Genomic DNA, 27701 nt, shown 5'->3' on the forward strand with positions numbered 1-27701 from the left:
AAAGGAAGCCAGAACTAAAGAACTGGGTGGATGATGGGGCAAGGAGTGGGAAGTGTGGAGCTGAGGCTTTCCTGTAGCCGCAAAGGAGCAGAGTCTCAGGGAGAGAGTGGTGCTTTCTGGGAAGTGAGATGGCATTCATCCCAACACGCAAGTGTGGAATTCAAGGAGCTCCTGAGGGCCAACCCTGCAGGCAGCAAACACATGGACTTGGACCAGGAACCATCACCAGGAACTCAGTTATTCTCTCTGAAAATGGGTCTAATGACACCAGCCCGCCCTTCTTGATGGGATTCTTCTGTGGTTCATTCAGTTAGCCATCCACTGAACACGTATTTCCTGGCTGTCTATGAGAGGCAAGCACTGTTCTAGGTTCTGAGGAAACAGTGGTGAGCCAGGCAGGCAAGATATCTATTCCTTTAGAGCTATCACTGTGGCTTGGGAAGTCAGACAATACTTTCAGAGGTCATTGAACAGGATTTTTTTCTGTGGTCTTCAAACTTCTGCTGAAGCTGCAAAGGCTGGAACAATAAGACTGAATATTCTCACATGCCAAAGAGAAGTACTAGGCATCTTAGTAAAGGCAGAACCAGTTCAATAAGTATCAGGACATGTCGCTGGATCCCAGCCTATAAATAAAAAGGGATTGAAGAAAGTCACTGAGTCAGAGAACAGTTGCATTGGTAAGCAGGGCTGAGATTTCCCCTGAGGGTACTCCCCAAGCTAACCAAGTGAGGAAAACCAGTCATAAAGAGTGGGGGCCTCCAAAGAAGAATAAACTAGCTTGACTCCCCATAACTCTGCCTCCACGGATGCTAGCTGAGGTGCTAGAAGTCGCAAGCACCCCAAAGCACCAAGGCATGGCAAGAAAGTTCTTGGGAGAACCCAACCTATGTCTTTAGGAATTGGGGATGCACATAAAGGAAGAAAACAGTGTGCAGCCCTTATCTGGAGAATTCTGCCTGTGGAGCTTGGCTGGAGCGGCTCTTGTAGCAGGATGAGATGCAGCCAACTCAGCACTGGTTTGTTGGCAGGGACAGGAAAGTCCCGTGGCAGATAGGGGACACAGGGAAGTTGTCCAGAGAGTGCTTTTTCTATGGTAGTGCAGGGCGGAGATCCTGCAGCTTCCCAAGAGCCCACAAATGTGCCCATGAACAAGCCAGAGAGCTGGGCACCTGCTAGCTAAGGGCACCTGTTATGTAGAGCTTTACCACTTTCCCTCTAACACCTCTCCCCCAACCCTGACACTTGGAGGAGCCACTGCAGAAAAGGAAGGTCAGAAAATCAGGCCACACCCCACACTCCCCAGTACAGAGTCTTGAGCCAGGGGACAGGCCCGTGGCAGGAGAGGAGGGGTATTAAATTGGATACAAGATTGATTAAATTGGATGAGGTTTTGATTTGGACAGGACCAGACATTTGAGTGCCTGAAAAATTGGTCTTAATTATAGAAATGAAACTGTTTTTGTGACTGGTGGGGATGGGCAGCCAAGGACTCTGCTTGAGATGTCATTAAGGGTGGAGAAGAGAAATTCACCACAGTATGAATTGTGGCAGTGAGGGAAGAAAAACAGAACTGCTTCCTGCTTGCCCCTCTTCAAGTTCAGCCCATTCAATAAATCAATTATCCAGGCAAACAAATAAATAATTTCAACTAGTCTAGGGCAATGAAGGTGAAACAGGGTGATGTATGAGAAAGCGACAACTTGGGAGGTGGTCAGAAAGATACCCTGGAGAAGGAAATGGCTACCCACTCCCGTATTCTTGTCTGGAGAATTCCGTGGACAGAGGAGCCTGGTGGGCTACAGTCCATGTGGCTGCAAAGAGTTGGACAGGACTGAGTGACTAACACTTCCACTTTTCACTTCACTGGGAGTAGGAAGGCTGTTGCTCTTAGGTTAGGGGGTCAGGGATGGCTGCTCCAGGAGGTGATGTTTGAGCTGAGAGGTGAAATGGTAAGGAGCTGGTCCTGTAAAACATCTTGGAGATGAGTGTTTCGGGGAGAGGGAAGTGGGCATTAACTTAGCCTGTTCAAGAAGCAGAGAGGAGACCAACATAGCTGCAATGTGGTGAACTCTCCAGGCCAAGGTGAGATACATCAGGGAGGGGGCCAGTCCTGCAGGGCTTTGGAGGCCAGGGTCAAGAGTTGAGGCTTATTTTCAATATTAGATATTTACTGGGTCTGTCCTTTGTGTGGTGTGGGATGTTATAAACCGGTGTCTTCCAACCGGTGTTGGGTCTCTCTGACTCTCAAGAAGCAGTGTGCTGTGTGTGTGTTTAATTCCTCAGTTGTGTCTGACTCTCTGCGATCCCATGGACTGTAGCCGGCCAGGTTCTTCTATCCATGGGGATTCTCCAGGCAAGAATACTGGAGTGGGTTGCCATGCCTGCCTCCAGGGGATCTTGCCAACCCAGGGATCGAACCCAGGTCTCCCGCACTGCAGGCAGATTCTTTACCATCTGAGCCACCAGCGGAAGCCCCAAGAAGCAGTAGGCTGCAGAAATGCAGGACGTGGGGGCAGGGATGGTTGCCAGGCCTTTAGAATTTAGGACCGGGGACCACAGGGGGTGAGTGAGGAGCTGATGGTCTGGGGGTAGTACTAAGATGGGTGGCCATCGGCATTCTAGCACCCCTGCCCTCTCGCAGCCGACACAGAAGATGTGCGCGCACACACTGCATCAGTCAGAAGCAATCCTGAGGGAGGGAGGGAGGGGTGGGGTGGGAGGCTAAGAAAGGGGATCTGAGCTCCAGGCTGCAGGACTGGATTTCATTCACCTCTTGCTCACACGCTGTCTCCTTAAGTGACCTTGTTCCAGATCCTCCATGTTTATTCCTCGGTGAAAGAAAAAGGACACCTCTTGCGGGATCCGCCGCCTTCACCGCCTCGGGCTTTTAGGCTCGACCCTGACGCAACAGGAAGGGGATTAAGATCAAGGAGCGAGGGCGGCCGGCGGCGGCAGGTCTGGACAAGCCGCGGGACGGCCAAGGACGCGGCCAGGTCCACCAGAGGGCGCCCGCCTCCAGACGACCCTCCCGCGCGCGCTCCCCGCGTCCCGCCGCTGCGGAGACAGGCGAGCTGCCCCGCGCTGCCTCGGCTCCAGCCGCAGCCCCGGGCGAAGCCCCCAGTGGCTCGGGCGGGAAGCAAAGGGTCCGGGGCCCGTCCTTCGGGTCCAGTCTCTGGCGTGCGGTTCTTGGTACCTCTCCCGACCTCCTTCAGACCTTAAGTCTTCCAACCATGCAGTTTGTCCTTGAGGTCAGGGGCGGGAGATCAATTCTGGACAGGTCAGCAGTTCAGCTTGCCCAGGACAGTAGAAAGGTGGCTCGGGTGCCCCTGTCCAGACAGTTGTCATCTCGCCTGCCAGCCTTTGCTCGGGTCGGCCCTGCGCCGCCCCCAGCTCCTCACGGGTTAACCCCCCTCGCCGCCCGCTCGCTTCCCGGTGCCAAAGTGGGTGTTGCTGGAATTCCTCTCTCTCCCTCTCCCGTAATAAGGGGGCTGAACTGTCCCTCCGAGGAGGGGGCATGGTGTGGATAAAAGAGACGAAAAATCAGGGGGAGGTTTCCAAAAATAAAACCCTCCAGTTCTCCTTCCGAAGGCTACAACGATCCGGAGAACGCGCGAAGGTGCAACAGCGGTGCGCGCCCAGCTGGAGACGCAGCGCGGCCTCTGGGCTCGGTGCGCGCAGCCCCCGGCCTCTCCTGCCGCCTGGCTCCGGCTCCAGGGAGAGCCTGGCCCGCACTTTGACTTGGGGCCCCCTAGACGGGGAGAGGCGGGCCACCGGCAGGGGACCGGAGCGCAGCCAGCGGGCGACGAGCGCACCGACTGTGAGCCCCAGGGGCCGTTCCCCAAGCGCGCGTAGCTCTCTAGGCGCCCCGGCGCCATGAGGCCCCCAACCACCGCCCGCTGCCCCGGGCGCGCCCTGAGGAACCCCTGGAGGAGCTTCTGGCCTCTCACCCTGGCTCTCTTCGTGGGCATGGGTCAGGCTCAGAGGGACCCGGTGGGAAGATACGAGCCGGCTGGAAGAGACGCGAGTCGGCTGCGGCGCCCCGGGGGCAGCCCCGTAGCGGCTACAGCCAAGGTGTACAGTCTGTTCCGGGAGCAAGACGCGCCCGTCCGGGGTTCGCCGCCCGCGGAGCTGGTCCAGCCTAGCTGGGGGAGCCCCAGGAGGTCCACCGAGGCGGAGGCCAGGAGGCCGCCCCGCGCGCAGCAGCCGCGGCGAGTCCAGCCACCTGCGCAGACTTGGAGAAGCCGACCCTCAGGCCAGCAGCAGTCCGCACCCCGGGCCCGGGCCGCGCCGGCTCTCCCGCGTCTCGGGACGGTGCAGCGGCCGCGGGCTGCGCGAGGGCGCCTTACGGGGTGAGCGCTGGAGAGGGAAGGGTGGGGGCTTGAGGGAGCGAGGGTCGGTCTCCCGAACACTCGTTCGTGGAGGGATGTGTAGACGAGAGGACAGGGCGGGGGCTCTGCCTGTCTCCCCTCTGTCCTTAATCCTGCGGGAAACAGACCGAGGTCCCGAAGCTTGGGCTCTATCTGACCCACTTTCAAAGAGTAGAGAGGAGAGGAACACCGTCTACACCCTTTCGTACCAGCTCTCGCCCAGATCCGACGTTAAATCCTTTCCCAAGGCGGCAGTGCGTTCCGTCCGCGCTCCTCCCGTCCGCCTTATCCCGTGTCTGCTGACGCCTGCTGCCCGCAGCGGTGCGGGGATCCGAAGGGGATCGTGGAGAGGGCATTGGAGTGAGTGTTCCAGGCGCTTGAGAACCGGGAGAAGCTGAGCGGCCTTAGTGCCCGGTGGGCAGACGACGTCGCGGGGGGCGGTGGAGGGGGGACTCCAGAGCGCGAGGGCTGATGCATCTCCAGGAACGAGGCTTCGACGCCTGCTCGTGGGGACAAAGCTGTGCGTTGGGGCACAGGCCGGCCTGGGTCCACGGATGGCTGGACGAGGAAGTGGGCGTGGACTCGGGGGCACTTTGGGCAGGAAACCTGTCGCGGGTGTGGCTGTGACACTGGGTCCATGGCGGAGTGGGTCTGTGTGCGTGCCTGCGCAGCTAGGTGTCAGCACGACTTTGCAGGACTACGTGTCCCCTCAATCCTGCCATTTAGTCCCCCCGGCCCGCCCCGGATGCAACACCCGCTGCCTGCCGAGGGCGCTCTCGCGGCGTGGGGGACGCTTCCCACCATCCCCACCCCTAGATGAGGATTCTCACGGCTGCGAGGTGCTGGGCCGGCAGGAGTGGGACAGGTGTCTGCAGAATGGAGGGCGGGCGAGCCGGGGAAGCACGGGTGCCCAGTATGGGGCACCATCGGGGAGGCTGGGAAGAAACCTGGCGGCCCCTCTGGGCCTGGGCCCGATCTGCCAGTTGGGTTCAGTCCCCCAGCTTATAGCATGAAGGAGGCTGCACCCCCAGGGCTACTCCTGAGGCTGTTCTTACTGCCTCTCCACTCCCTGTTTTCTTTGGCTGCAGCTCTGTTCTCCTATATTTCAGCAGGATTCTCTCCCTTCATTCAAATCTGTTTAGAGAGGCCCCACCCTCTCTCTCTTCACCCTGCTTTATGTTTCTTTATAGCACTAATTCCCATCTGACATATTATGTTTCTGCTTTTATGGTCTGGTCTCCCAGGGCACACTAATGTCAGCCCTAGGAAAAGAGAGGCTTTGTATTCTGCATTGCTGGGTCAACAGTGCCTAGAACAGTGCTCGGGTTTAGTTGGAGCTTGCTAAGTAACTGTTGAATGAGTGAAGGAATGTCTCACTGTCCGTGCAAGGCCCGGCTTAAGGCAGACGGAGAGGAGACCTGGGCACTGCCGAGTAGTTGACACAGAGGATCAGTCAGTGAGTGGTAACGGCTGTGCAACTGAATACATGCTTCCCAAGAGCAAGTGTGCCGAGCTAGGGACAGAGGATGGGGCCCGGGACAGACCTTGTTCCTGCCGGGAGAGCGGCTCAATTACTTGAAGTCAAATTGGAGAAATGAGTACATATGCACTGGCGAACATGCTTTCCAGTACCAGAAGCTTCCTGTTAAAGCATAAAGGAAAGGGTGATTGGGGCTGAGGCACTCAGAGGAAAAAGAAGCCCTGTGACCTCCAGCCCCTGGGGTTCATGTGGGGAAGAAAGTGGGGGTAGCAGGTGTAGCACCCCGAGATGTCGCACTGCCAGAGGACAGGGGCTTTTTTTTGTTTTTAATTGTGGGCAGTGGCCTAGGGGCAAGTCTGCACCTTGGTGTCAGGCAGCCACAGGGCTGAGGCTGGAGGCATAGATTTGGGCCAGATCATGGAGGGAGCTTACCCTGTCAGCATCCTGGTGGGAGCTGGGGGGAGGAGGAATAGTGGCGTGGAGGTGGGAGGGTGCACTATTAGCTGCTGTGAAAGGAGGTGGTGATGAGCAAAGCAGACTGTTACAAGGATAAGGCTGGTAAGTGTGCACAGGTGTGTAAGTACCTGGGCTGGATGCCACCCACAAACACCTGCCAAACACAGTGCACACATCATAGCACATGCTGGGCTTGACTCCTTCCCCAGGTTATTTTCTGCAGCTTTGATAAAAGGTGGGTCCCTCAGGCACTCCAGCTAGTCACTCCAAGGCAGCTGGGGAGGGGCTGAGTGGCAATCTTCCATCGACTTCTTCTCCCTAAGTCCACTCTGACTAATGGCTTATGGCCAGGCTGACCTCCCTGGCAATTGCCTTGAGAATTGCTCAGGGCCAACCAGGTGGTGCTAGTGTTAAAGAACCCGCCTGCCAATGCAGGAGGCACCAGAGACGTGGTTTTGATCCTTTGGTCGGGAAGATCCCCTGGAGCAGCGCAGCTTGGAGAATCCCAGTACTCTTGCCTGGAGAATCCCATGGACACAGGAGCCTGGCAGGCTACAGTCCATGGGGTAGAATTGACTGAAGGGACTAAGCTTGCATGCATGCAAGGACTAAGTGCCACCTGCTGGTAAATCTTGGAATTGCATCACTACTACTGGGGATTCTTCATTCATTCAACAAATGTTTGGAAGGTCTCCTGTATGCCAGGCACTCTGCTGGACCATGGGGATACAGTAGTGGCCAAGACAGCCTCTGTCTTCGTGGAACTTGCCATGTAGTGGGAATTTATTGCACACAATGAAGATTTTAAGTGTGTGCCAGGCACAGCCCTAGGTGTCTGGGACACAGAGTAACCAGAGCAGAAACAATTCCTGCATTATTGAAATTCACAGTCCACAGGGGAGTTTTTAAGCCATTGTTTCCCAGTATTCAGTGTTTATTAAGCTTAGCCTCACAGCATACCACTTTCATAATATTTTCCTCTTTTTTTTCTTGTTCTGTTCTTTTCTTTTTTCTTTTTTTTTTTGTTATTTTCTTTAAATTTATAAACTTAAAAATAACAGGATATTGTGTTTTATTTATTTTCAAGTGTTTTATATTATGGAGTTTTATACAAGCCTATAAACCTACAAAAGGTATTGGAAATAATACAACCAGCAATCCAGTTTTTTCAAACTTTAATATTTTGGCATAGTTTGCTTCTGATTTTTTTTTTAGTTGAAATATCTTCTGCAAGTTTGTCTCCTCTCTCCCCAGATATTAACCACTACCTTGAATTTACTAATGATGCCAAACTATGTTTTTATACCATTGCTACAGATTCGTGCATCCATAACATACATAACATTGTTTTGCATATTTTAGAAAAGTGATACCATGCTGCATTATTCTTCTACAATTTGCTTTCTCCTCATTAGATTTTTGAGATTTAACTAAGTTACTATAATCAGCCCAAGTTTATTCATTTTAATTGTTGGATATTATGCCATTGTCTGAATAAACCACAGTTTATTTATCCATCCTTCTGTTTTTGGACAGTTAGATGAGTTACATATTTTGGTATTACAAACAGTGCATGACTCATTTTTCTAAATAAATAAATCCATTTGCAAGGACACTTTGTATCACTATCCTAAGTTGAAGATAGTACCACTTGTCATAAAGAGAAGGTAACTATAGGAAAATTGAAATGAAAACAAAATGTTTTCCAAGTTTAGTCAGATACCATTATCGTAGGAAGTTCAGCCCTATGGTGTGTTCTCCCTATTGGAAAGGGAGATTGGGGGGAGAGGACTTGGCACGAAGACCCAACCTTGGACAGAGATTTTTCCTCACCGATCTAATCAGACTAGAAACATCGCTAAAAAGGGAACCACTTTCTCCCTGTGTGATTCAGCATTGCTGCAAGTTCTGAGTATGGAAACCTCAAATCCCCTTTTCTTCCCTCAGTGTTGTCCATTCACTTTTTGGGGAAACACTGGATTCAGTGAAACGAAGAGGTATTAAAGGTGCACCACATGTCAGGCCCTGTGTTAGACTTTAGGGGCACAAAGAGGAAGAAGACCCCTTAAGGGACTCAACAGGTACACCAGCAGCCTGAGAAGATCAGGACCACATGGTGTGGAGGCTGGAGAATGGAAGGCTGGGTAGACGTCAGGGGAGGGTTTACCCAAAGGAGGTGACGTTTGATCTGGAGCATGCCAAGGATTTCAGCCGGCAAAGAAGAGAGGGAAGGCCATCTAGGCAGAGAAAGCAGCTTAAGCAAAGGCATCAAACGGTGCCCAAGTGTCGTACAGCGGCTGGGGGTTGGAGGGGGAGGAGGCGGACCGCAGACTGTATCATGGCTTTGGTTGTGGGTGGCTGTGGAGATAAGGGAGGGGTGGTGGGGGCGGTTAGACTCTACAGGCAGGTGGGGTCGGGTTGGCTTTGTAGAGACCAGTGGAGAGCCTGGAGGTGGCTGTAACAAAGGACCAGTATGACCAGATTTGTTCCAGGTGGAACAGCAGCTGTCCTAGTTTGTTAGCCAGATGTGTTCCCAGAGGTTGGGCAGTGATGCTGGATATCAGGCTAATGTTTGCGGAGCAGTGCCACGCCAAAGGCTGGGCTTATAAAATTCTCTGAGTGATATCTTCCAGAAAGCCAGGACCCCTGAGTCACTTGCCCCAGCTGGTCAGTCTCATCAGCTCTCTCCAGCTAACTGGAGCTCATTGAACAGTCATCTCCCATCAGGCACCTCCCGGAGCCTGCACCCAAGGCTCTGGCTGGTCTCCTGGATCTCTCTGGAAGGCCCTGTTAGCTGAGTGTGGCTCCCTTGCTTGGCAGCTTTGATCCTGACCAGTTCTCCTGGGGGCCCTGGCGGCCTTGAAGGCTCTACCCTGGGCAGGCAGGGCAGGCCGAGCCGCTGCCCTCCTACAGTCAGCTCTGTGGCCATCCTGAGGGCATCTAGGGTGACAGGAGGCTCGGGGGGCCTCCTGGAGCCGGGCTCCACGCCATGACCTCTCGGCCCAGCAGACTCCTCGGTCTGTGCTCTCTGGGCTCCCCCGGATGCTAGGCTTTAGAAAACTCCCAGGGCTTGCTGCCTGTTTTTCTTCTCAAAGACCTCCCAGACCTCTCAGAGGCCTTGTCACCACCACCAGGGGTAATGACTTACAAATGGGTGGGTTGTTCCCCCTCCCACCGGGGCACACAACTCAGAAGCCGTGGGTAGGAGGACCAGCCCTTTCTGCAGAACCCAGTGACTGACTGGCACCCTGGTGGGGAGGAGGCCTTCAGGGAACCAGTAAACTGCTGAGGGAAGTGGTCCAGAGAGGCTTTGAGGTGGCCGAGATGGCACAGCCCTCTGCCGAGAGGACATTCTGCGAGCTCCCTGGGAGGCAGCTCCCCACAGCTTTGGGCCGAAGGGCCAGAAATGGGCCTCAGCATTTTCAAACGGCAGGAATTTATTTTGAATGTTTCGTAAGGTTTCAAAAACCACACCAGCTTCGGGGTCGACACAAACGTCAACCAAACTCTTAAGTGGGACCAGATGCCCCCACGCTGGCCACAGAGGCCAGGGGAATGGCCTCCTGGTCAGCCCTTCACCCCGACTCTCGGACTCCATACCTCTGCCACCCTGCTTACCCTGTGTTTCAGTGAGTGCTTGGTAGATAATTTCTGATGGAAACCATGGGATATTGCGAGGCCAGAGCCAAGCCCACTCTGAGCTGGGGAGGCAAGACCTCAGAGGTCTTCTCCAAGAAGAGCCCTCTGGGGAAGTCACCTGGGTCTGAGCATGTGGGTCTTTAGATTGACAGGCAGGGTGGGTGAAAGCTACTGGTGCTGAAGGGCCCCACTGGAAAGCAGAGGGCAGAGTTTGGGTGAACTGGGAGAATGGCCCTGGTGCTGGGGGAAGGACTATCCCCGCTTCAAGTAATCTCCATCAGCCTACCCAAATAAAAAGTGTACTCGCCACGCAGAGCGGCTTATCCTGAGTCCCCAGCCCCATTGTCCCACCAGCCTGCCACCTCCTCAGCCCCTCTTAAAGGACATTCTGGAGCCTGGCTCTTTCCATCACCCTCCCAGTTGCTCGGTCTCACCCTGTACCAGCCTGCCCGAGGGCTAAGGCTCCTCCCAGTGTGCATTGTTGGCAAGGGATACAGATGTAGGTCCTTAAGGCTGTTGTGTGTGTCTGTGTGTCTTCCAGCTTCCCTTGGATTATCAGCATTTGTTGGCAAGGGCCATGGTGATTATTTTTTGGTGAGAGGCCACGTGGAGTTGGAGCATGACTTTGAGTTGGGTCAACCTAGGTTTGAGTCTGGCTCTGACACTTCTTGTTTAGCCTTGGCAAGGGACTGAGCCACTCTGAACTTGCTTTTTGGTCGTCTTTGTGATCCCCGTGCCAGTGGAGTGTCTTCTCACGTCAGGGGCTCTATATCCCTATCTTGTTGAATCCTCCCAACAACCCCATGCGGCAGGTATTATTATCTGCCTTGTACAGATGACGACAGTGATGCTTCCCAAGGTCGTGCTGCCAGTGGCAGAATCAGGATTCCATCTTAGTGCCTGCCCCTGGGCCACGCGGCCTCCCTCGAGAAGGGGGACAGTGCCCGGCCTGGCAGAGTTCCCCCAGGCCCCGCCTGTAGAGGGCAGGACCATCAGACATTAAGCTCTGTGAATAATCCTGTTCTGAGCATACCACGCTGACCCTGTCTTGGTGGCCCCACAGGAGGAATGTCTGCGGGGGACAGTGCTGCCCGGGATGGACAACGGCAAACAGCACCAACCACTGTATCAAACGTGAGTGCCTCCACCCCATCCACCCTCTCTCTCTCTCTCTCTCTCTCTCTCTCCATTGAGCTGAGTTGGGTGTGGCATCTCTGGAACCTGGAGCACGTGTTTTCCCCAACTCACCTCTGGAGCAGGCAGCCCTCTCCAGCGGGAAGCAGTGGAAGGGAGGAGGCGAAAAAGTGCCTCCAGGGAACTCCTCGGTAGGACTCTGTGCTTTCACTGCAGAAGGCCCGGGTTCAATCCTTGGTCGGGGAACTAAGCTCCTGCAAGCTGCATGGCAAAAAAAAAAAAAAGCCTCCTGATGACTGAACTGAAAATGACTTCTCAGATAAACCCCTGCTTGTGTTTATAAAGCTTCCTGTATGCCTCTTCTGATGTCCCCCTGTGTTGGGGCTCACCCCTAGCCTGCCCTGGCGTCTGCAGAACACACCTGGCCCCAGAGCCTCTGCATCCTACATTCCGTGGGAAGAGGGTACTCACAATGCATGCTGTGGGGATCCACCTCTGCTCTGGCCCCTGGCGGGCATTCTACCAGCATGGTCAGATGAGTCTCTGGTTCTGTGTCTGGGGCAGTCTTCCTCTGGGCCTCTTCGAAGCCTGGCAGGCTGGCCCAGATTAGGAAATGTACCACCCACCTGACTGCTCCCTCTGTTACCACCAGCACCATTACTACTCCTACTGCTTCTACTATCATCGTTACCACTATAGCTGCTGCTTCTACCGCCGTTACTGTACTAACACCACCACCGTGGACACCGCAACAGTGACGAGGACTACTGCAGCTACTAGCTAACCGCTGGGGACTTACTGTGTACCCGACGCTGTGCTACGCTCTTCACATACATCATCTTACTTGAGTCTCTCAATCCTGTAACGTGAGTGTTTACTGCCCATCCCGCTCACAGCCTGGGACACTGAGGCTCAGGTTGGTTAAGAAACGTGTCCGAGGAGACAGCATCGGAGTCTGGCTCAGGAGGCAGACTCTGGGCAGTCTGACCCGGAACCGCGTGCTCGTACCCGTGGGGCCTTCTGGACTCTGGGAGCCCCACAGGTGATGACTGGGCGGTTTTAGAGAGCTTGGATCGTCCTCCCGCACACCCCGGGGCCCCTCTCAAGCCTTCGTCAGCACCACGCCCCCCGCTCCGGTGTTTGTGGCAGTACCGGGAGCTCTGCCCAGCTGTTCCTCCTGGATCCGATTCTACCCTCTGCCCTAAGCCTGGCTACAAAGCCCCAGTCTCACCAGCACCCCTTCCCACCCAAGGACAAGCCCTAGGCCCTTTCCAGTGTGAGTTTCACAGCTAGTGGTCCAGCAGGGTGATGAAACCTATGGTGTTCCTGTCCCTGATGGATGCCCTCATTTCTGGTCTCCTGATGCCTTCTGAGACGGGGATAGACAGGGATGCAATGGGGTTGCTTCCATTCCTACGGGGCTGGCTCACTAAACTTTCAGTTCTGTCTCTGACCTCATGGCCTTGACCCTCTCCCAGTCTGATGATGAAGCCTGGGCAGAATCTTGGGTCTCTCTGAGGATCTCCAGATAAAGAAGGCAAAATTCCAAACTCAGAAACAAATAGCAAAGCAGATTTCTACCCGAAAATCCTTTCCTTTTTGGGGAACCTGGATTAGTGGGGCTTGCAGAGGCTAGGTACTTGGTGACTAGGGACACAGTTAGGGGAGGGACCCCTCTTCATAACTTGAAAGATAAGGACCGTGTGCCTCAGATGACTTGCTCAAGGTCATATAGCTCCTTAGTAGAGGATCTGGGACCTGAAATCGGTGACTCCCCTGGGCAGAGAAGCCAAGGATGTGGGTAGCTCAGTAAGTTTACAGCCAGGAGAAGCTCTGGGGCTGGGGGCTGAACACTGGTATGTTATTAAAGTTCCATAGGTGATCCTAGCCAGGGCTGAAGGCTGCTAAGCAGAGTTTGGGGTCAGTCATGGAAAGATCTGCCTTGGGGAGCCCTACTCAAATTTGAATGTTCCCATGAATCCTCTGTTATTCTTGTTGTTCAGTTGCTCACTTGTGTCTGACTCTTTGTGACCCCATGGACTGCAGCACATCAGGCTTCCCTGTCCTTCACCATTTCCAGGAGCTTGCTCAAATTCATGTCCACTGAGTCACTGATACCATCCAACCATCTCATCCTCTGTTGCCCCCTTCTCCTCCTGCCCTCAATCTTTCCCAGCATTAGGGTCTCTTCCAGTGACTTGGCTCTTTGCACCAGATAGCCAAAGTATTGGAGCTTCAGCTTCAGCATCAGTCCTTCCAATGAATATTCAGTGTTGATTTCCTTTTAAGATTGACTGGTTTAATCTCCTTGCAGTCCAAGGGACTCTCAGCAGTCTTCTCCAGCACCACAATTCAAAAGCATCAGTTCTTTGGTATTCAGCCTTCTTTATGGTCCAACTCTCACATCCATACGTGACTACTGGAAAAACCATGGGTTTGACTGTATGGACCTTTATCAACAAAGAGATGTCTCATCTTTTCAATATGCTGTCTAGGTTTGTCATAGCTTTCCTTCCAAGGAGCAAACATTGCTTAATTTAATGGCTACAGTCACCATCCACAGCAATTTTGTCGCCCAAGAAAATAAAATTTGTCACTTCTACTTTTTCCCCTTCTATTTTGCCATTAAGTGACGGGGCTGGATACCATGATCTTAGTTTTTTTGAATGCTGAGTTTTGAGCCAGCTTTTTCACTCTCCTTTGGGATCTTATTAAAGTGTAGACTGTGACTCAGCAGGTCTGGGGTGAGGCTGGAGAGTCTGTTTCTAACAAGCTCCTAGGGGATGCTGATGCTGCTGGTCCTCGGACCACACTTTGAGTAGCAAGCCCTGGGGGGCTGTCTGGAGGCCTGGGGAGGGATTTGGGGCTAGAGATGAGGAGGAGGGCTCGTAAGTTCTAGGGAGCTTAGGAGAGTGTTGCTGAGGTTGGAAAAGTTGGGGAGGCTAGCTTCAGAGTGGGTGGCCTTCTCCCTAGCTGCCCGAGGGTCTGGGCATGAGCCTCGCTCGGGCCTGAAGGCTCTCGATTTCCTGACTTGCTCATGACTTTCCAGCATCATTCTCTGCCAATCTGGAGTTTCAACACTGGAAACTCGAGGTTGGGTGAGTCTGCGGATTGTCAGAACTGATGTGTGTGTGCACCCTTGCGCCCTGAGCAGGGGGCGGCTGCTCCGGAGTGCCGTCAGTACCCACTCCACCCTGGGGGTCCTCAGCCCTGTTATTTCTCTCCCCGGTGTTCTGCTGCCCCTACAGGTGTCTCTGGGACTCTGGCATGCAGGCTGGCAGCGCCCCGGGAAGACTTTGCCAGTGGGTGTTAGCCTCTCCCACTGGAAGTCGACTTGCCCACTGACGGTCTGCGCACTAATTAGCTGGGCCCAGTGCTGTTTGCTTGTTGCTATTTTGCTGCTAATGAGCCTAATGAGAACCACGTGGACGGCGGGGTGTTGGCCTGGATGGCTGGGTCCGAAGCTCTGTCAAGTATGGGCTCTTGCTTCCACACCCTGTCAGCTGGCAGTCCTGCTTCCTCTGTGTGGTTTGCGTCTCCCTATCCCCTCCCCACGCTACACTCCCCTGGCTGGAGCCAATGCTGCCAGTTCTGGGGAGTGCTCATGACTCTGGTCTAGCGGTTTCACAGATGTGGGGTGCCTCTCCTGGTCTGGCAAGCTTGGGGTGACAGGGAGAGGTTGTGTGACATTCCCCCAAATGCCAAGTCTAGTCTCAGAAGGGTGCAGGGGGTCAATCCACCCCCTGGTCTCTCCCAGATACCTGTGGGTCCAGCCCACTGCCCACACACAGGGAGTGATGGCCTTTGTGCCCTGGGTCTCCCCTGACCCCCCGCTTGCCTCCTCTCATGGAATCCTAGGTTGCCGTAACATACCGGCCATCTCCCTGGCAGCCTCTCTCTTTATTTCTGTCCGGTCCCTGGGCCTCGGGGAGCCACGGCATCTGCAGGTGTCCGTTGCTGGAAGCCCAGCTGCTCTCTGCAGCCTGGCGGGGTCTGGAGCTGGGCCCTCGCCTCCTCCTCTGGTCTTGGTCTCCTCCTTCCCTTCTGTGGCTTTGCCAGCCCTGCCACACAATTTATGTGTTTATGTATTTGTGCAGGCAGCTCGCTGGGGCCTGCTGGCTGGCTCGGCTGAAGTAAAGGGCTGCAGGGTGTGGGGAGGCTGGATCCTGTTTAGAGTTAGAGCTTTTGGAAGACTGTCCAGTCTTCCCAGACTGACTCACCCCAATACACATACAGCCTTTGCAGGGGCTTCTAAAGTCTCATCCTGGGGAAGAAGATTTGAAGAATTCTCTGGCTTCTCCTTTTATCTCAGCCTAGATGCACAGGGGCCGGGGCTGTTCTGGGGAAGGCAGAAGGCTCTCAGGGAAGGGGCTAGGAGGGTTACCACCCCCACGCCCCCACCAGGAGTAAGGCACGGAGTGAGAACATATACTTTAGATTCCAGTGCCAGATTCAAGGAGTCATAGCTTTGAATCCCAGCTCTGTGTCCTCAAGCAAGTGCCTGGCCCTCTCCCAGCCCCAGAGCCTCACCCAGTAAGTGAGTATAACACCTCACCCAATGAGTGGGTATAACAGTCTCTATAGAGCTGCTTCTAATAATAGTAGCACACTCAAGCTCTTAACGAGGGTCAGAACTTAATTTTTAATTTTTAACCCTGACAACAACCCTCCTGTAAACCAGATTTGATCTTTATGCCCATTTACAGATGAGGTTAACTCTTTGTCCAAGTCATGCAGCTGGGACTCGGCAGAGCCTGGGTGTGAATTTAGGTAGCCTAGTCCAGAGGACAGGGCTTGACACCACGGTCCTGGGAAACGAGTGAGTGCGTGTAGAGAGCCTGGCATGGGGTAACTTTGGCTGTGATCTTAATCTCAATTCAGGAGGCTATGCTGCCTGCCTGGGTTTAAATGCCAGCTCCATAGCTTAGCTTCAAGACCTTGGGCAAGATGTTTAAGCTCTCTGTGCCTCAATTTCTTTTTCCGTAAAATATGACTAATACTCATCCCTGCCTAACAGAATTCTAAGGAACAAAGAGAGAGCTTAGGGCAAATGTTTAGTTCAAAGCCTGGCATGTTCTGGATGTTCCATACATGTCTGGCCTTGATGGTGAGAGCAGGGACTGTATCTCGTGACCCCTGGGCCTGCAGTGCAGTGCAAGCATTCGTTGGATACAAGGTGAAGGCTCACCAACAATGTGCTGAGCAACACAGGGCCTTTCCCAGGCCTGTGCAGAGAGGTCTCCTCCTGCTGCCCTGGGCTCATCAGCCTTTTCAGAAAACTCCCCATGGTGCTCAGGAGACCCTGGAATGGCCTGGGCACTTGTTCTTGTGTTTTGGCCCCAAGCCTCTCTACTTGTGGGGCCATTACAACAGCATGACTTCTGGACCACATCTCAGTGCTGTGAGGATCCCCATCCCTTCTGATCTGAGCTTCTCCTGAGTTTCCCTGAAGGAGCTCTTCTGGCCCCCCCAGCCCAGCCCTGCAAATGACCCCACCCCAAAGGCCAAGACTCTGGCCAGATGGGGAAGAGCCCCAACTTTGGAGCCAGACTCTCTGAGTTCAAACTCTTGCTCCATCACTTACTTGCACGGGGATCTCAGACAAGTTGCTGGACTGCTCTAAGCCTCAGTTTGTCCATATGTCAAATGAGGGTCAGACTGGTACCCCTGGTTGTTGTAAGAATCTTTAGAGGAGATACTTGTAAAGAAATTGGCCCCAGGGTCTCATAATGGTAAGTACTGAGCAAACGTTAGGGAAAAAGTTCAGGGCACGTGTGAGATTTGCAGGTTCATTACTGATTGTTTTGGAACCAGCAGGAACTAGAGGCTCGAGCCTACCTATGGCTCATCTCTGGGTGAATTGTCCGATGAGATTCAGTAGTTGGTGGGAGTGGTAGAAAGGAAAGTGGAAGGCGTTAAGGGGAGCTATCACACAACTGCAGTGGAGACCCAGCTAACAGAAAGGGTACAGTCCTAGCAAGAGACATTGCCCAACTCTACCCCCTCCATGTGGGGGTACCTTAGATCTTCCTGTTGAGCAGGTGTGTGCCCCCAAGTCTTTTTGCTCCAAGGATTATATAGGAGATGCTCTTACCCAGGGCCTTCTCTGGAGGCTCAGATGGTAAAGAATATGCCTGCAATGTGGGAGACACAGAAGTTGCAGGTTCGATCCCTGGGTTGGGAAGATCCCTTGGAGAAGGGAATGGCAATCCACTTCAGTATTCTTGCCTGGAGAATTTCTTGGACAGAGGAGCTCGGTGGGTTATAGTCCGTGGGGTCACAGAGTCAGACATGACTGAGTGACTAACACACACACACATACAGATGTACACACATGCATGCACACATACACACACATGCAAAGAATTCTATGAACAGAGGTGCCTGGTGGTTTACAGTTCATGGGGTCACACATGCATGCACACACACAAAGAATTCTATGGACAGAGGAGCCTGGACGGAGGAGCTGCAGTCCTTGGATCACAAAGAGTTGGACATGGCTGAGCCACTAACACTTTCACTTTCACTTCCCCAGGGGGTCGTGAAGCCAGGGCCTGTGTCCTGTCGATGCCAGTAGGGTGCCTGCTTGCTACATGTGTGTTAAAGGACTGAGTGGGTGAATGATTACTCGGGTGACCTGATAGTTTCCTTCTGCCATCCCCAGCTGCCTCTTCTCATCTCCTCAGCTTCACCTTTCCTACTCAACATCTTAATGTTGGGCTACCTTTAACTTTCTCCAGATCTTCCAAATCCTCCTCCCAGAGAGGGGGGACCATGTGAAGCAAATCCAGCATTAATTGCTCCCCCCCCCGACTATTGAGTGCCTGTAGGCACTGTGCCAGACAATTAAAACACAACAATAATAAAAGTGGCAGTACTCGCTCTGTGCCAGGGACCACACTAAACCCTTCAGCACCCCCTGCCCTGTAAACGGCCACCACGTTGATCTCTGTGCTGGCTCCTCCCATGTCCCTTGGCTGCTGCTTCTCCTCTGCCCAGCAACTAAACATTGGACTGAGTTCTGGGCTCTCTTCTTTTCTTTTTCACTGCACTGTCCTGGAGTGATCTAATGCATTCCCATGGATGTGAGCATCGTCTCTGGGCTGATGACACCCAGATTTATGTGCATCTTCAGCCAGACTTCTCCTCCGACCTCCAGACTCCTTTCATCCCGCTGCCTCCTTGGCATCTTGATGCTCTTGATGCCTCCAGACACCCCCACCCAGACCCCAGCTTTACCAAAGCGAACTCATGGTTTCCCTCCCTCTGAGCCAATGTCCCTGACCAGGCCTTACCCACCCTGTTAAAAGGCAACCCGTCTATCTGAATGCTCGGGCTGCACTCTTGGGGACCATTTAGCACACTTTCCTCTTACTTAGGTTTTTGTCCAATCTATCACCAAGCCCTGTGTGTGTCACTTCCTAAATCTCTTGGGAGTCTGCTTCTCACTCCCCCACCTCCCCCCAGCTCCATGCTTCTCCAGTCTCTGGTCCTGAGCAATAGCACATCCTCCTAGGTAACCGCTGCAGCTGGCTGATTGCTCCCACTGCCCCCCTTACCCTCCGGTTCCATCTCGTAAATTCGATAATCACACGTGCGTGCATGTTAAGTCGCTTTGGTCTTGTCTGACTCTTTGTGACCCCATGGACCCTAGTCCGCCAGGCTCCTGTGTCCATGGGATTCTCCAGGCAAGAATACTGGGATGGGTTGCCATTTCCTTCTCCAGGGGATCTTCCTGACCCAGGGATGGAACCCGCATCTCTTATATCTCCCGCATTGGCAGGCGTGTTCTTTACCACTAGCGCCACCTGGGAAGTCCAGATATTCACACATCCCTAGTCAAACCTTCCTGCAGCAGTGTGTTCAGCCTCGTGTGTCCGCCCCTCGCTCACCGAATCCAGGCTGGGTTCCTGGGATGTGCCGCCTCCAGGCTGTTGCACGAGATTTCTCTCGTCTCCGTAGGGGGCTGCCTCCTCATCCTCCTTCCGGTTTGTTTCCAGCTCCCCCCACCAGTTTGTGGAGAGTTGCCCCCAGCAGCCTTGTTTTTCTGGATCTCAGCCTGTCGACTGTTTCCTCCATCCTTCATACCCCAACTTCTCTTCCTCTGCTTGTTTGTTTACTTGTTTTATGAGTCTTGCCGAGCTGGAGGCCCTGTGAGAAAAAGGACAGTGTCTGTCTTGTTTACCGTCCTAGGCAAAGAGTAAATGTTGGATGCACGACTGTTTTCTAGAGAAAACGAGACTGGCAGAGGTGATGAAATCTGCCTGAGGTCACCCGGTTGGAATTCAAATGCAGGTCTCTTTGACTGTAAGGCTGCTCTCTCCTCCACACTTCTGCCCTGGCCTTGGCTGAGTTATAAGTGGGACTGGTGTACTTCCCTCTTGACCTTTGTGGGTCCTGGGCGTGGAGCTGGTGTGTCTGCAGAAGGGCTTGGATGGCTCCATATCAGTCACAGACTTGTCCTCTGTGTCCTGGAGCAGCTCCCCTGGAAAAAACAGGGTCCCCGGGCATATCCCCGAGGAGGGCAGCTTCAGGATTCCATTAGAGCTGCAGGGGCCCTTTTTAAATCCCTGCCTCCTCTAGACAGAGCCCTCAGGGCTGTGAAGGGGTGGACAGGTGAGCTTCTGCTTTAGGGCAGGAGCTTGCGGCAAACCCGGGCCTCAGCCCTGGGCCCCCGAGTCCTACCCAGTGGTCCCTTCCTCATGCCTGCTGGAGCTGATGGGAATTGAGGCTGCTCTCTGCCCCAGCCCCTGGCCCCCCAACTGGCCCAGCATCTCGGCATTTGTTAATGCAATTAGCAGGGCGGTCCATGCCGAGGGGCTGGGGGCCAAGGTCTGACTCACACCTCCCCTTCCTCCCCTCCGGCCGCCAAACGGTAGAGGCCCCCTCGGCCTGCCAGACGACGACGTCTGCAGGGCGCGCGCAAGGGGCCAAGAACGGCATCTTTCTCTCATTAGAGGCTTTTATGTGAACACAACTGCTATTTTGGAGCCGGGCGCTTGGCTGGCCCCTGAGCCCCAGGGCTGCTTCCAGCCCTCCTGAGCTGCCGCCCCAGCCCAGCTGTGATGGGAACAGCCGAGTCCTTGAGGACCTGACTTCTCCCACAGCCTGGCGGCTCGGGGCCGAGTCGGGGTCTGGGGTGGACACAGCCCCTGGGCAGAGTTTGGGTGTAAAGAGGATGAGTCCCTCGTGGATTCTGAGAGTGTGTGAAGGCCAGTGAGAGATTTCCTGGCCCCAGGGCAGGGGGTGGGCTCTGACATCAGGGTCCCCTTTCTTTGGGAACCAGAGGTCAAGGCTGTGGAGAAACAGCTCAGGGCCATAGTTACACCCCTCCTCCCTGACCCAGTGAAGTGAATTCCAAAGGCAAACTGAGGCTCCAGGTAGGGGTCTAAGGTGGGGTGTGAGGGAAGGACAGTACTGAGCGTGGTGGGAGACTGTCCTGTCTGCAAAGGCCTCTAGATGTGGAAGAGACAGGGCCCTGTCCTGAGGGAGGGGGCGGTACTCAGTGGGAGGGGGTCCTAGTGTCCCACTGAGGCAGAGTTTAGGAAAGATGGCATTTTAATCGGAGGGGCTGCTGAGGAGCCTCGGGTGTGGGGGTCCTGGGCCCAGCGTCTAATCTGGAAGCTGGGGTTATCTCCCGGACAATTAGCATGCGGGGGCCTGGAGGCCTCGGAGGAGGGTGCGGGCTGAAGCCGCCCACCCTGAAGTCAGCGCCTCACCTGATGGATGATTGATGGAGGGAGAAGGCATCTCTGAGTCCCAGGAGAGAGAGTGGATGACAAGAGGCCTGCGTGGTGAGGGTGGGAGGTGGAGAGGAGACCGGCTGTGTTCAACACCTGAGAAGCAGCCCTCACTCTGCACCACAGCGCGTGTTACATCTCTGTAACCAGGGTCCACGTTGTCATTGCCTTTTCCTGGGAAAAACGTCATGGCAGAGAAATCCAGAAGCCCTCTTGCTTCCATCCCTTGGGGGTGTGGGTTTTTTAAGCTTTATTTCTCTCTTTTTTTTTTTTTTTTAAAGCTTTGCAAAATGCTATCCAATACAACTTCCTGTGGAAACTTTCTGTGGAAATGCTCTGTATCCTGCCATCTAACATGGTAGCCCTGAGCCTCCTTTAGCTGTTGAGCCCTTGACATGTGTCTAGTGCAACTGAATTTTAAATTTTATTTAATCAATTTCACTGGCAATAGCCCTGTATTGCTCATGGTTACAGGCTTCCCTGGTGGCTCAGAAGGTAAAGAACCTGCCTGCAATGCAGGAGACCCGGGTTCCATCCCTAGATTGGGAAGATCCCCTGGAGGAGGGTATGGCAACCCACTCCAGTATTCCTGCCTGGAGAATCCCCAGGGGGAGAGATACCTGGCGGGCTGCAGTCCATGGGGTCACAAGCGTCGGACACGACTAAGCTCATGGCTACAGCACCAGACAGCGCTGGACGGCACAGCCTCAGAGAGTGCAGAGCACGTCCACGTCCCTGATTTCTGCTGAGGCTCACACAACTCTCTGAGGCAGCAATTGTCAGACCCCTTTGATGGATGAGACACCTGAGGCACAGGTTGAGGCATCTCAGTGAGACAAGAGGTGCCCAAGGTCACACAGGCGGGGTGTGGCTGAGCGAGGGGTCAAACCAAATCTTCCTGACTCAACCCAAGGTCCTTTTGCTACCAAGCCACTGTTCACAGAGGCTGTGAGCAGATGGTAGAAGCGGCCTGCCTGCTGGGAGCTCTTTCCAGACTCTCCCCTCCCGAGGCCTGCCCATTCTGAATTTGGTTTCCACCCAAATGGAGGGGTTTTGGGTGGAAAATCTGAGCAAACCTCTTCTCGACTGTACTGGATCTGAGTGAAGGTAGAAGGGGGCACAGCCAGGAGTCGGGGGTTGGGGCACGGTGGAGAGAACGGTACTTTCTATTTCTTACTTTCAAAGCAGTTTCGGGAGTTTTCTTTTTATTCCCTCTCTTTCGGCATCCTGCTAACTTCACAGAGCTGAACTCCCAAAGCTGAAACTTCCCACATGTCCAATCCTCAGTGAGAAAGAGAGTGCCAGGAATGTGGACAAGCCAGGGTTCAGGAGCCCAAATTATGAATGGCTAATGGCTGGCATTGGTGAGCGGGCATGGGAACCTGGGAGCAGCATGACTTGCAGGTTCTGAGGATGCTGGTCCCTGACAGGGAGGGGCTGGACATGTCTTTGATGGCTAGACATGAGCATCGGGGCATCATGCTTGATAACCCGTCACCAATAATCAACAAAGACTTGTTAAAGCCATATACCCTCTCTGGGTTGACTTCTCAAGTATAAGGCATGACCTCTGCTCTTGTGGGAAAGTGGGAGGAATGAGGATCCAGGCATGAAACATGAGGACGGCCTAGCCTGCCACGCTGGGAATTTTCTCTCTTAAACTTCCCACAATGCCGCTTGAAACTGCCTCTCTGGGGGTGCCTCGGCATTTCCTTCTCTGCCTTATGCAATCGCCCCTGCCATGGGCGATTCTGCAATGACTGAGCCCTAGATACTTCAGTTTTGAAATCTGTGCTCGTTTGACCTAGGAATGCTTTTCACAGTCTCCTTTAAACAAAAGGCACTTGACCACTATGGCCTGCTCCTTCCCCAAGGGTTCCAAACTTTTGCATTTCACCAGTAAATATCCAAACACATCTTATGTACCAGAGTACAGTAGCCAGCTTTTCATTTTGCTAAGTGAGAATATTAGAAACATCATTTGCCATCACCTTTAAACACTTCAAAGAACATTTTAACACCAGAAAAGGAGGCATAATATAATCTTAAAATAAAAGACACTTAAATTTTTTTTTTTTGTATTGGAGGATAGCCTCTTGAGAAACCTGTATGCAGGTCAGGAAGCAACAGTTAGAACTGGACATGGAACAACAGACTAGTTCCAAATAGGAAAAGGAGCACGTCAAGGCTGTATATTGTCACCCTGCTTATTTAACTTATATGCAGAGTACATCATGAGAAACGCTGGTCTGGAAGAAGCACAAGCTGGAATCAAGATTGCCAGGAGAAATATCAATAACCTCAGATATGCTGATGACACCACCCTTGTGGCAGAAAGTGAAGAAGAACTAAAGAGCCTCTTGATGAAAGGGAAAGAGGAGAGTGAAAAAGCTGGCTTAAAGCTTAACATTCAGAAAACTAAGATCATGGCATCTGGTGCCATCACTTCATGGGAAATAGATGGGGAGACAGTGGACACAGTGGCTGACTTTATTTTTTGGGGCTCCAAAATCACTGCAGATGGTGACTGCAGCCATGAAATTAAAAGATGCTTACTGCTTGGAAGGAAAGTTATGACCAACCTAGGTAGCATATTAAAAGGCAGAGACATTACTTTGCCAACAAAGGTCCATCTAGTCAAGGCTATGGTTTTTCCAGTGGTCATGTATGGATGTGAGTGTTGGAATGTGAAGAAAGCTGAGCGCTGAAAAATTGATGCTTTTGAACTGTGGTGTTGGAGAAGACTCTTGAGAGTCCCTTGGACTGCAAGGAGATCCAACCTGTCCATCCTAAAGGAGATCAGTCCTGGGTGTTCATTGGAAGGACTGATGTTGAAGCTGAAACTCCAGTACTTTGGCCACCTCATGGGAAGAGTTGACTCATTGGAAAAGACCCTGATGCTGGGAGGGATTGGGAGCAGGAGGAGAAGGGGACAACAGAGGATGAGATGGCTGGATGGCATCACCGACTCGATGGACATGAGTTTGAGTAGACTCTGGGAGCTGGTGATGGACAGGTAGGCCTGGCATGCTGCGATTCATGAGGTCACAAAGAGTCGGACACGACTGAGCAACTGAACTGAACTGAACTGAACTGATAGCTACTTTACAGTGTTGTGTTAGCTTCTGCCGTACAGCAAAGTGAATCAGCTGTCCAGACACATCTCTCACCTCTTTTTTGTATTTCTTTACCTTTTAGGTCACCACAGAGCACTGTGCTGTATTGCAGATTCTCACTACTCATTTTATACATAGTATCAGTAGTGTATATACGTCAACTTCAATCTCCAGGTTCATCCCACCGCCCACTTTCCCTCTTGGTATCCATATGTTTGTCCTCTGCATCTGAAAGAAACTTTTTCAATGGGGAAGAAAATAGTGTTATAAGAAACCCAAAAAACTGTTTTGTTTTTCTTGTTTTATGGTAGGCCGGTAAAAACTGACCTAAGATTGTCCCCCTTCATGGACAGACACTTGGAGCCACCATTTGGGGCCAGTTGGGGGTGATCTTGGGGGGAGTGGGGAGGGAGGAGAGAAGGTTATGCTCCAGTCCCATAATGCAGATGCTCAGCTCAGAAGAAAACACTGTAGTAAGGGAATCACTACCTGCTGAGACTTGTGAAGACAACGCAGAGGAGGATGCAAATGAAGTCGGTGAGAGCTGGTTCACAGCCTCTGAAAACCCAGCACTTGTTTCAGGAGGACCTTTCTTATCTGACCTGGCATCTGTGCTGTTTCAGAAGTGACTGGTCCGTAAAGGTTATCTTTCCAAACGGGTTTTTTCTCCTGACACGTCTGGCTTGGAAGCCTTTTAGAACTTTTATCGACCACAATATTACATGCATGCATATATGCCGGTTTTATAGTTTCCCCCAGCCACCCACTTACCGTGAGCTGTTTGTTCATCACACCAACCAAAGTTTGCCCAGCCTGGTCCTCATTGAAGACCTAACTGCCTGGTGGCAACGGGCTTCCGTGGTTGTGAGAACCCACCACGGGACCGAGCTTCCTCCACGCAGGGAGCAGTCTTGCTGTCTTTGTATCCCTGGCACCCGATCTGACCCAGAGAGGGTGCTCACTAAATGTCTGCGGATGTATTGGTGAATGAGGCAGAACCAGGGCAGGCGAATCACAGGGAAGCACAGGCTCATACTGCAGGATGTGGGGTGCTGGATTTTTAGAGAGTGAAAGATCTGATTGTTAAAGTCAAGGACTGGGCCATCCTTGCAGCCCAGGAGGGGAAGGACAGAAGCTAGACTGGTTTCGTAAGGCTCTCTTAAGGGCAAAGACCAGCCACGCGGAGGTGGAATGGAAACGGAGACTGGGGGGGCTGTGTGACCTTTCCCTCCCCCATGCCAGGCTTGGCCAGCAGAGAGGTGTGGGTGGATCTGAGGGGCTAGGAATGATGTAGCAACTGTGGTCCACATGGGAAACCACTCAGGCCCTCCCTTTCTACTCCATCCCCAGGATAAACCAGGGCTGATTCCTGTCCTGCACAATCCTGCTCCTGCAATGTTCGCTGGTCCTGATTTGACCCCAAGCAGCCCGTGTCTCTGGTGGTGGTGGTGACAAGGGCTTGGCAGGTGGTCAGGTGGGGGCTCGCTCCACTTGGGCAGGGGGAGGGGCAGCCAGGTGATAGGCCAAAATTCTGCTGAGGTGGCAGTTTGTATTTGGGGAAGTGCTCAGGGTTATAATTCTCTCGTACAGACTGCTTACCTGGAGGTCTGGGGCCTACCAAGAACGGATGCCCAGGCATTGAGGAAAATGCTCTTGCCTTAAGATCTAGCTCATGGGTGGGGTCCTACAGTGAGACCTATTATTTCCTTACTTGCCCCAGAGTAGGCAGGCTGCCCTTGGTTTACACTATGCCCAATCTATTCACCCATTCTGTCTCTGGTCAGCATCATCACCTCCAGGAAGTCTTCCCTGACTTTCACTTCTTGCCTCAGACTAGGTTAGAGGCTCTGGTCAACACTTATCACATGCCCTCTGTCCTTGCTTCCACGTGAGACAGGACACTCCCTACGAGTGGGAGGTTCTTTACCACTGGCCTCATACCTAATGAGTGCTCAGTGAATGTTCACTGAATGAATGCATGAGCTGGTAAACATCCTCCCTCTATCTCAGATTGACTCTGTGGGCTTTGGAGAGGGATGGGTCTGAAGGTCTGAGGTCTCCGCCACCAGAGCTGACCTGGGATGCACAGCATCCCGGGGCAGGGCTCCCAAGGCTGCATTCAGTGGCTGACTTAAAGCCAACAGATCCCTTTTGTTGTTTCATCATCAGCTCTGGGCCAAGGTTCAGAGGGTGGGTCAGCCCTGGTGGGAGACAGTGGGGGTGGATGGAGCCTGGGCTTTTCAGTCAAACACACCTGGATTGGATCCTCCATCCACCACGGACTGGCTGGGTGACCTCTGCATGTCTTTTAATCTCTCTGAGCTTCAGAGGCATTATTTGTGAGATGAAAGTCACAATCCCACTTGCTGTATAGGATTGTTTTAGGCTTAAATGAGACAGTGTATGTGAAGTACAGTGCCTGGCATGTTGTAAGCATTGAATAGATTGATAGTAGCTGCCATAATTAAAGAGCTTCCTGGGTGGCTCAGGGGGTAAAGAATCTGCCTGCAATGCAGGAGATGCAGGAGTTTCAGCTTCAATCCCTGGCTTGGGGAGATCCCCTGGAGGAGGGCATGGCAACCCACTCTTGCCTGGAGAATCCCATGGACAGAAGAGCGTGGTGGACTACAGTCCATGGGGTCACAGAGAGTCAGACCTGACTGAAGCGACTGAGCATGCATGCATGCTGTAACAAAAATAATATCGATTGTGTTGTTATGAAGCATATGCTAGGAGTTAAGGAGGCAAAGAGGTGTAAGGGACAGTCACTGCACCTGGGGGTGCTGACTGTATTAGAGAGTTGAGACACATACATAAACAATCTATCACACTGATGGTGGGTGGGGCTTCCCTGATGGTTCAGTGGGTAAAGAATTCGCCTGCAATGCAGGAGACACAGGAGATGTGGGCTCGATCCCTTGGTTGGGAAGATTCCCTGGAGGAGTAAATGACAACCCTGACAGGCTACTGCCCAAAGGGTCGCAAAGAGCTGGACACAGCTGAGCACGGGCCCAGATGGACGGAGTGAGGGTGGCCCGTCGGGCATGAGTGCCGCGCACCGTGGTTCAGAGGACAGAGTAGTACCTGGAGGCAGGTCATCTGGGCTGGGGGCAGGGGGGCCTTGAGGGAACAGCAGGACCTAGTGTAGAGGAACGGGAGAGAGCCCCACGGCGGGGACACAGCACACACAGAAGCCGAGAGAAGAGGAAACCATGCCCGTGGCCAGTCCCCAGCCGGACAGACCACGCACAGGGAGCGCTCAGCGGGTGTAGAACACGGTGTCGGGGGTGCGGCCGGTCATGCAGTCTTTGACGGGTGGTCCAAACACGCCAGGGCGGCCCTCACCCTCTCCCTGTCTCCGCAGCCGTGTGCCAGCCGCCCTGCCAGAACCGGGGCTCCTGCAGTCGGCCCCAGCTCTGCGTGTGCCGCTCAGGCTTCCGCGGAGCCCGCTGCGAAGAGGTCATTCCCGAGGAGGAATTCGACCCCCAGAACTCCAGGCCAGCACCCCGACGCTCGGCCGAGGGACCCCCCAACCTGCGCAGGAGCAGTGTGGCCAGAGAAAGCACCACGGCCAGAGCTCGGCCCCCAGCGCCACAGCCGCAGCGGGCCAGGTGAGTCCCCTTCCTCAGTGGGCCCTCTCTTCTTGGGAGGGTTGCGCAGCCTCTCTGGGGCGGGTTCTGCCTTCGGCCTGTTTGGTGAAGACCTTGGTGGAGGAGGCTGGAGAGTCCCTCTGGCCCGCCCCGTCCTCTCCTCCCCTTCCCCAGCC

The 27701-nt window shown here is 53.5% G+C and overlaps 1 protein-coding gene across 3 annotated transcripts in view; it reads left to right on the forward strand.

Moving 5' to 3' along the window:
* The first annotated feature begins 2814 nt into the window (after positions 1–2814).
* The window catches only part of LTBP2 (latent transforming growth factor beta binding protein 2), a 106047-nt gene continuing 81160 nt past the window's right edge, over positions 2815–27701 (forward strand). For 2 of the 3 annotated variants that reach the window (XM_043919650.1, XM_043919653.1), the window contains exons 1-3: positions 3719–4352; positions 11009–11079; positions 27300–27546. In XM_043919650.1, the coding sequence (XP_043775585.1) occupies positions 3877–4352; positions 11009–11079; positions 27300–27546 (794 nt within the window). In that variant the 5' untranslated portion in view covers positions 3719–3876. Of the gene's footprint in view, positions 4353–11008; positions 11080–27299; positions 27547–27701 lie in introns of all 3 variants that reach the window. The other variant, XM_043919652.1, reaches the window with a different exon arrangement.

This window comes from Cervus elaphus, chromosome 12 (genome assembly GCF_910594005.1).
Source record: "Cervus elaphus chromosome 12, mCerEla1.1, whole genome shotgun sequence".
NCBI lineage: Eukaryota > Metazoa > Chordata > Mammalia > Artiodactyla > Cervidae > Cervus > Cervus elaphus.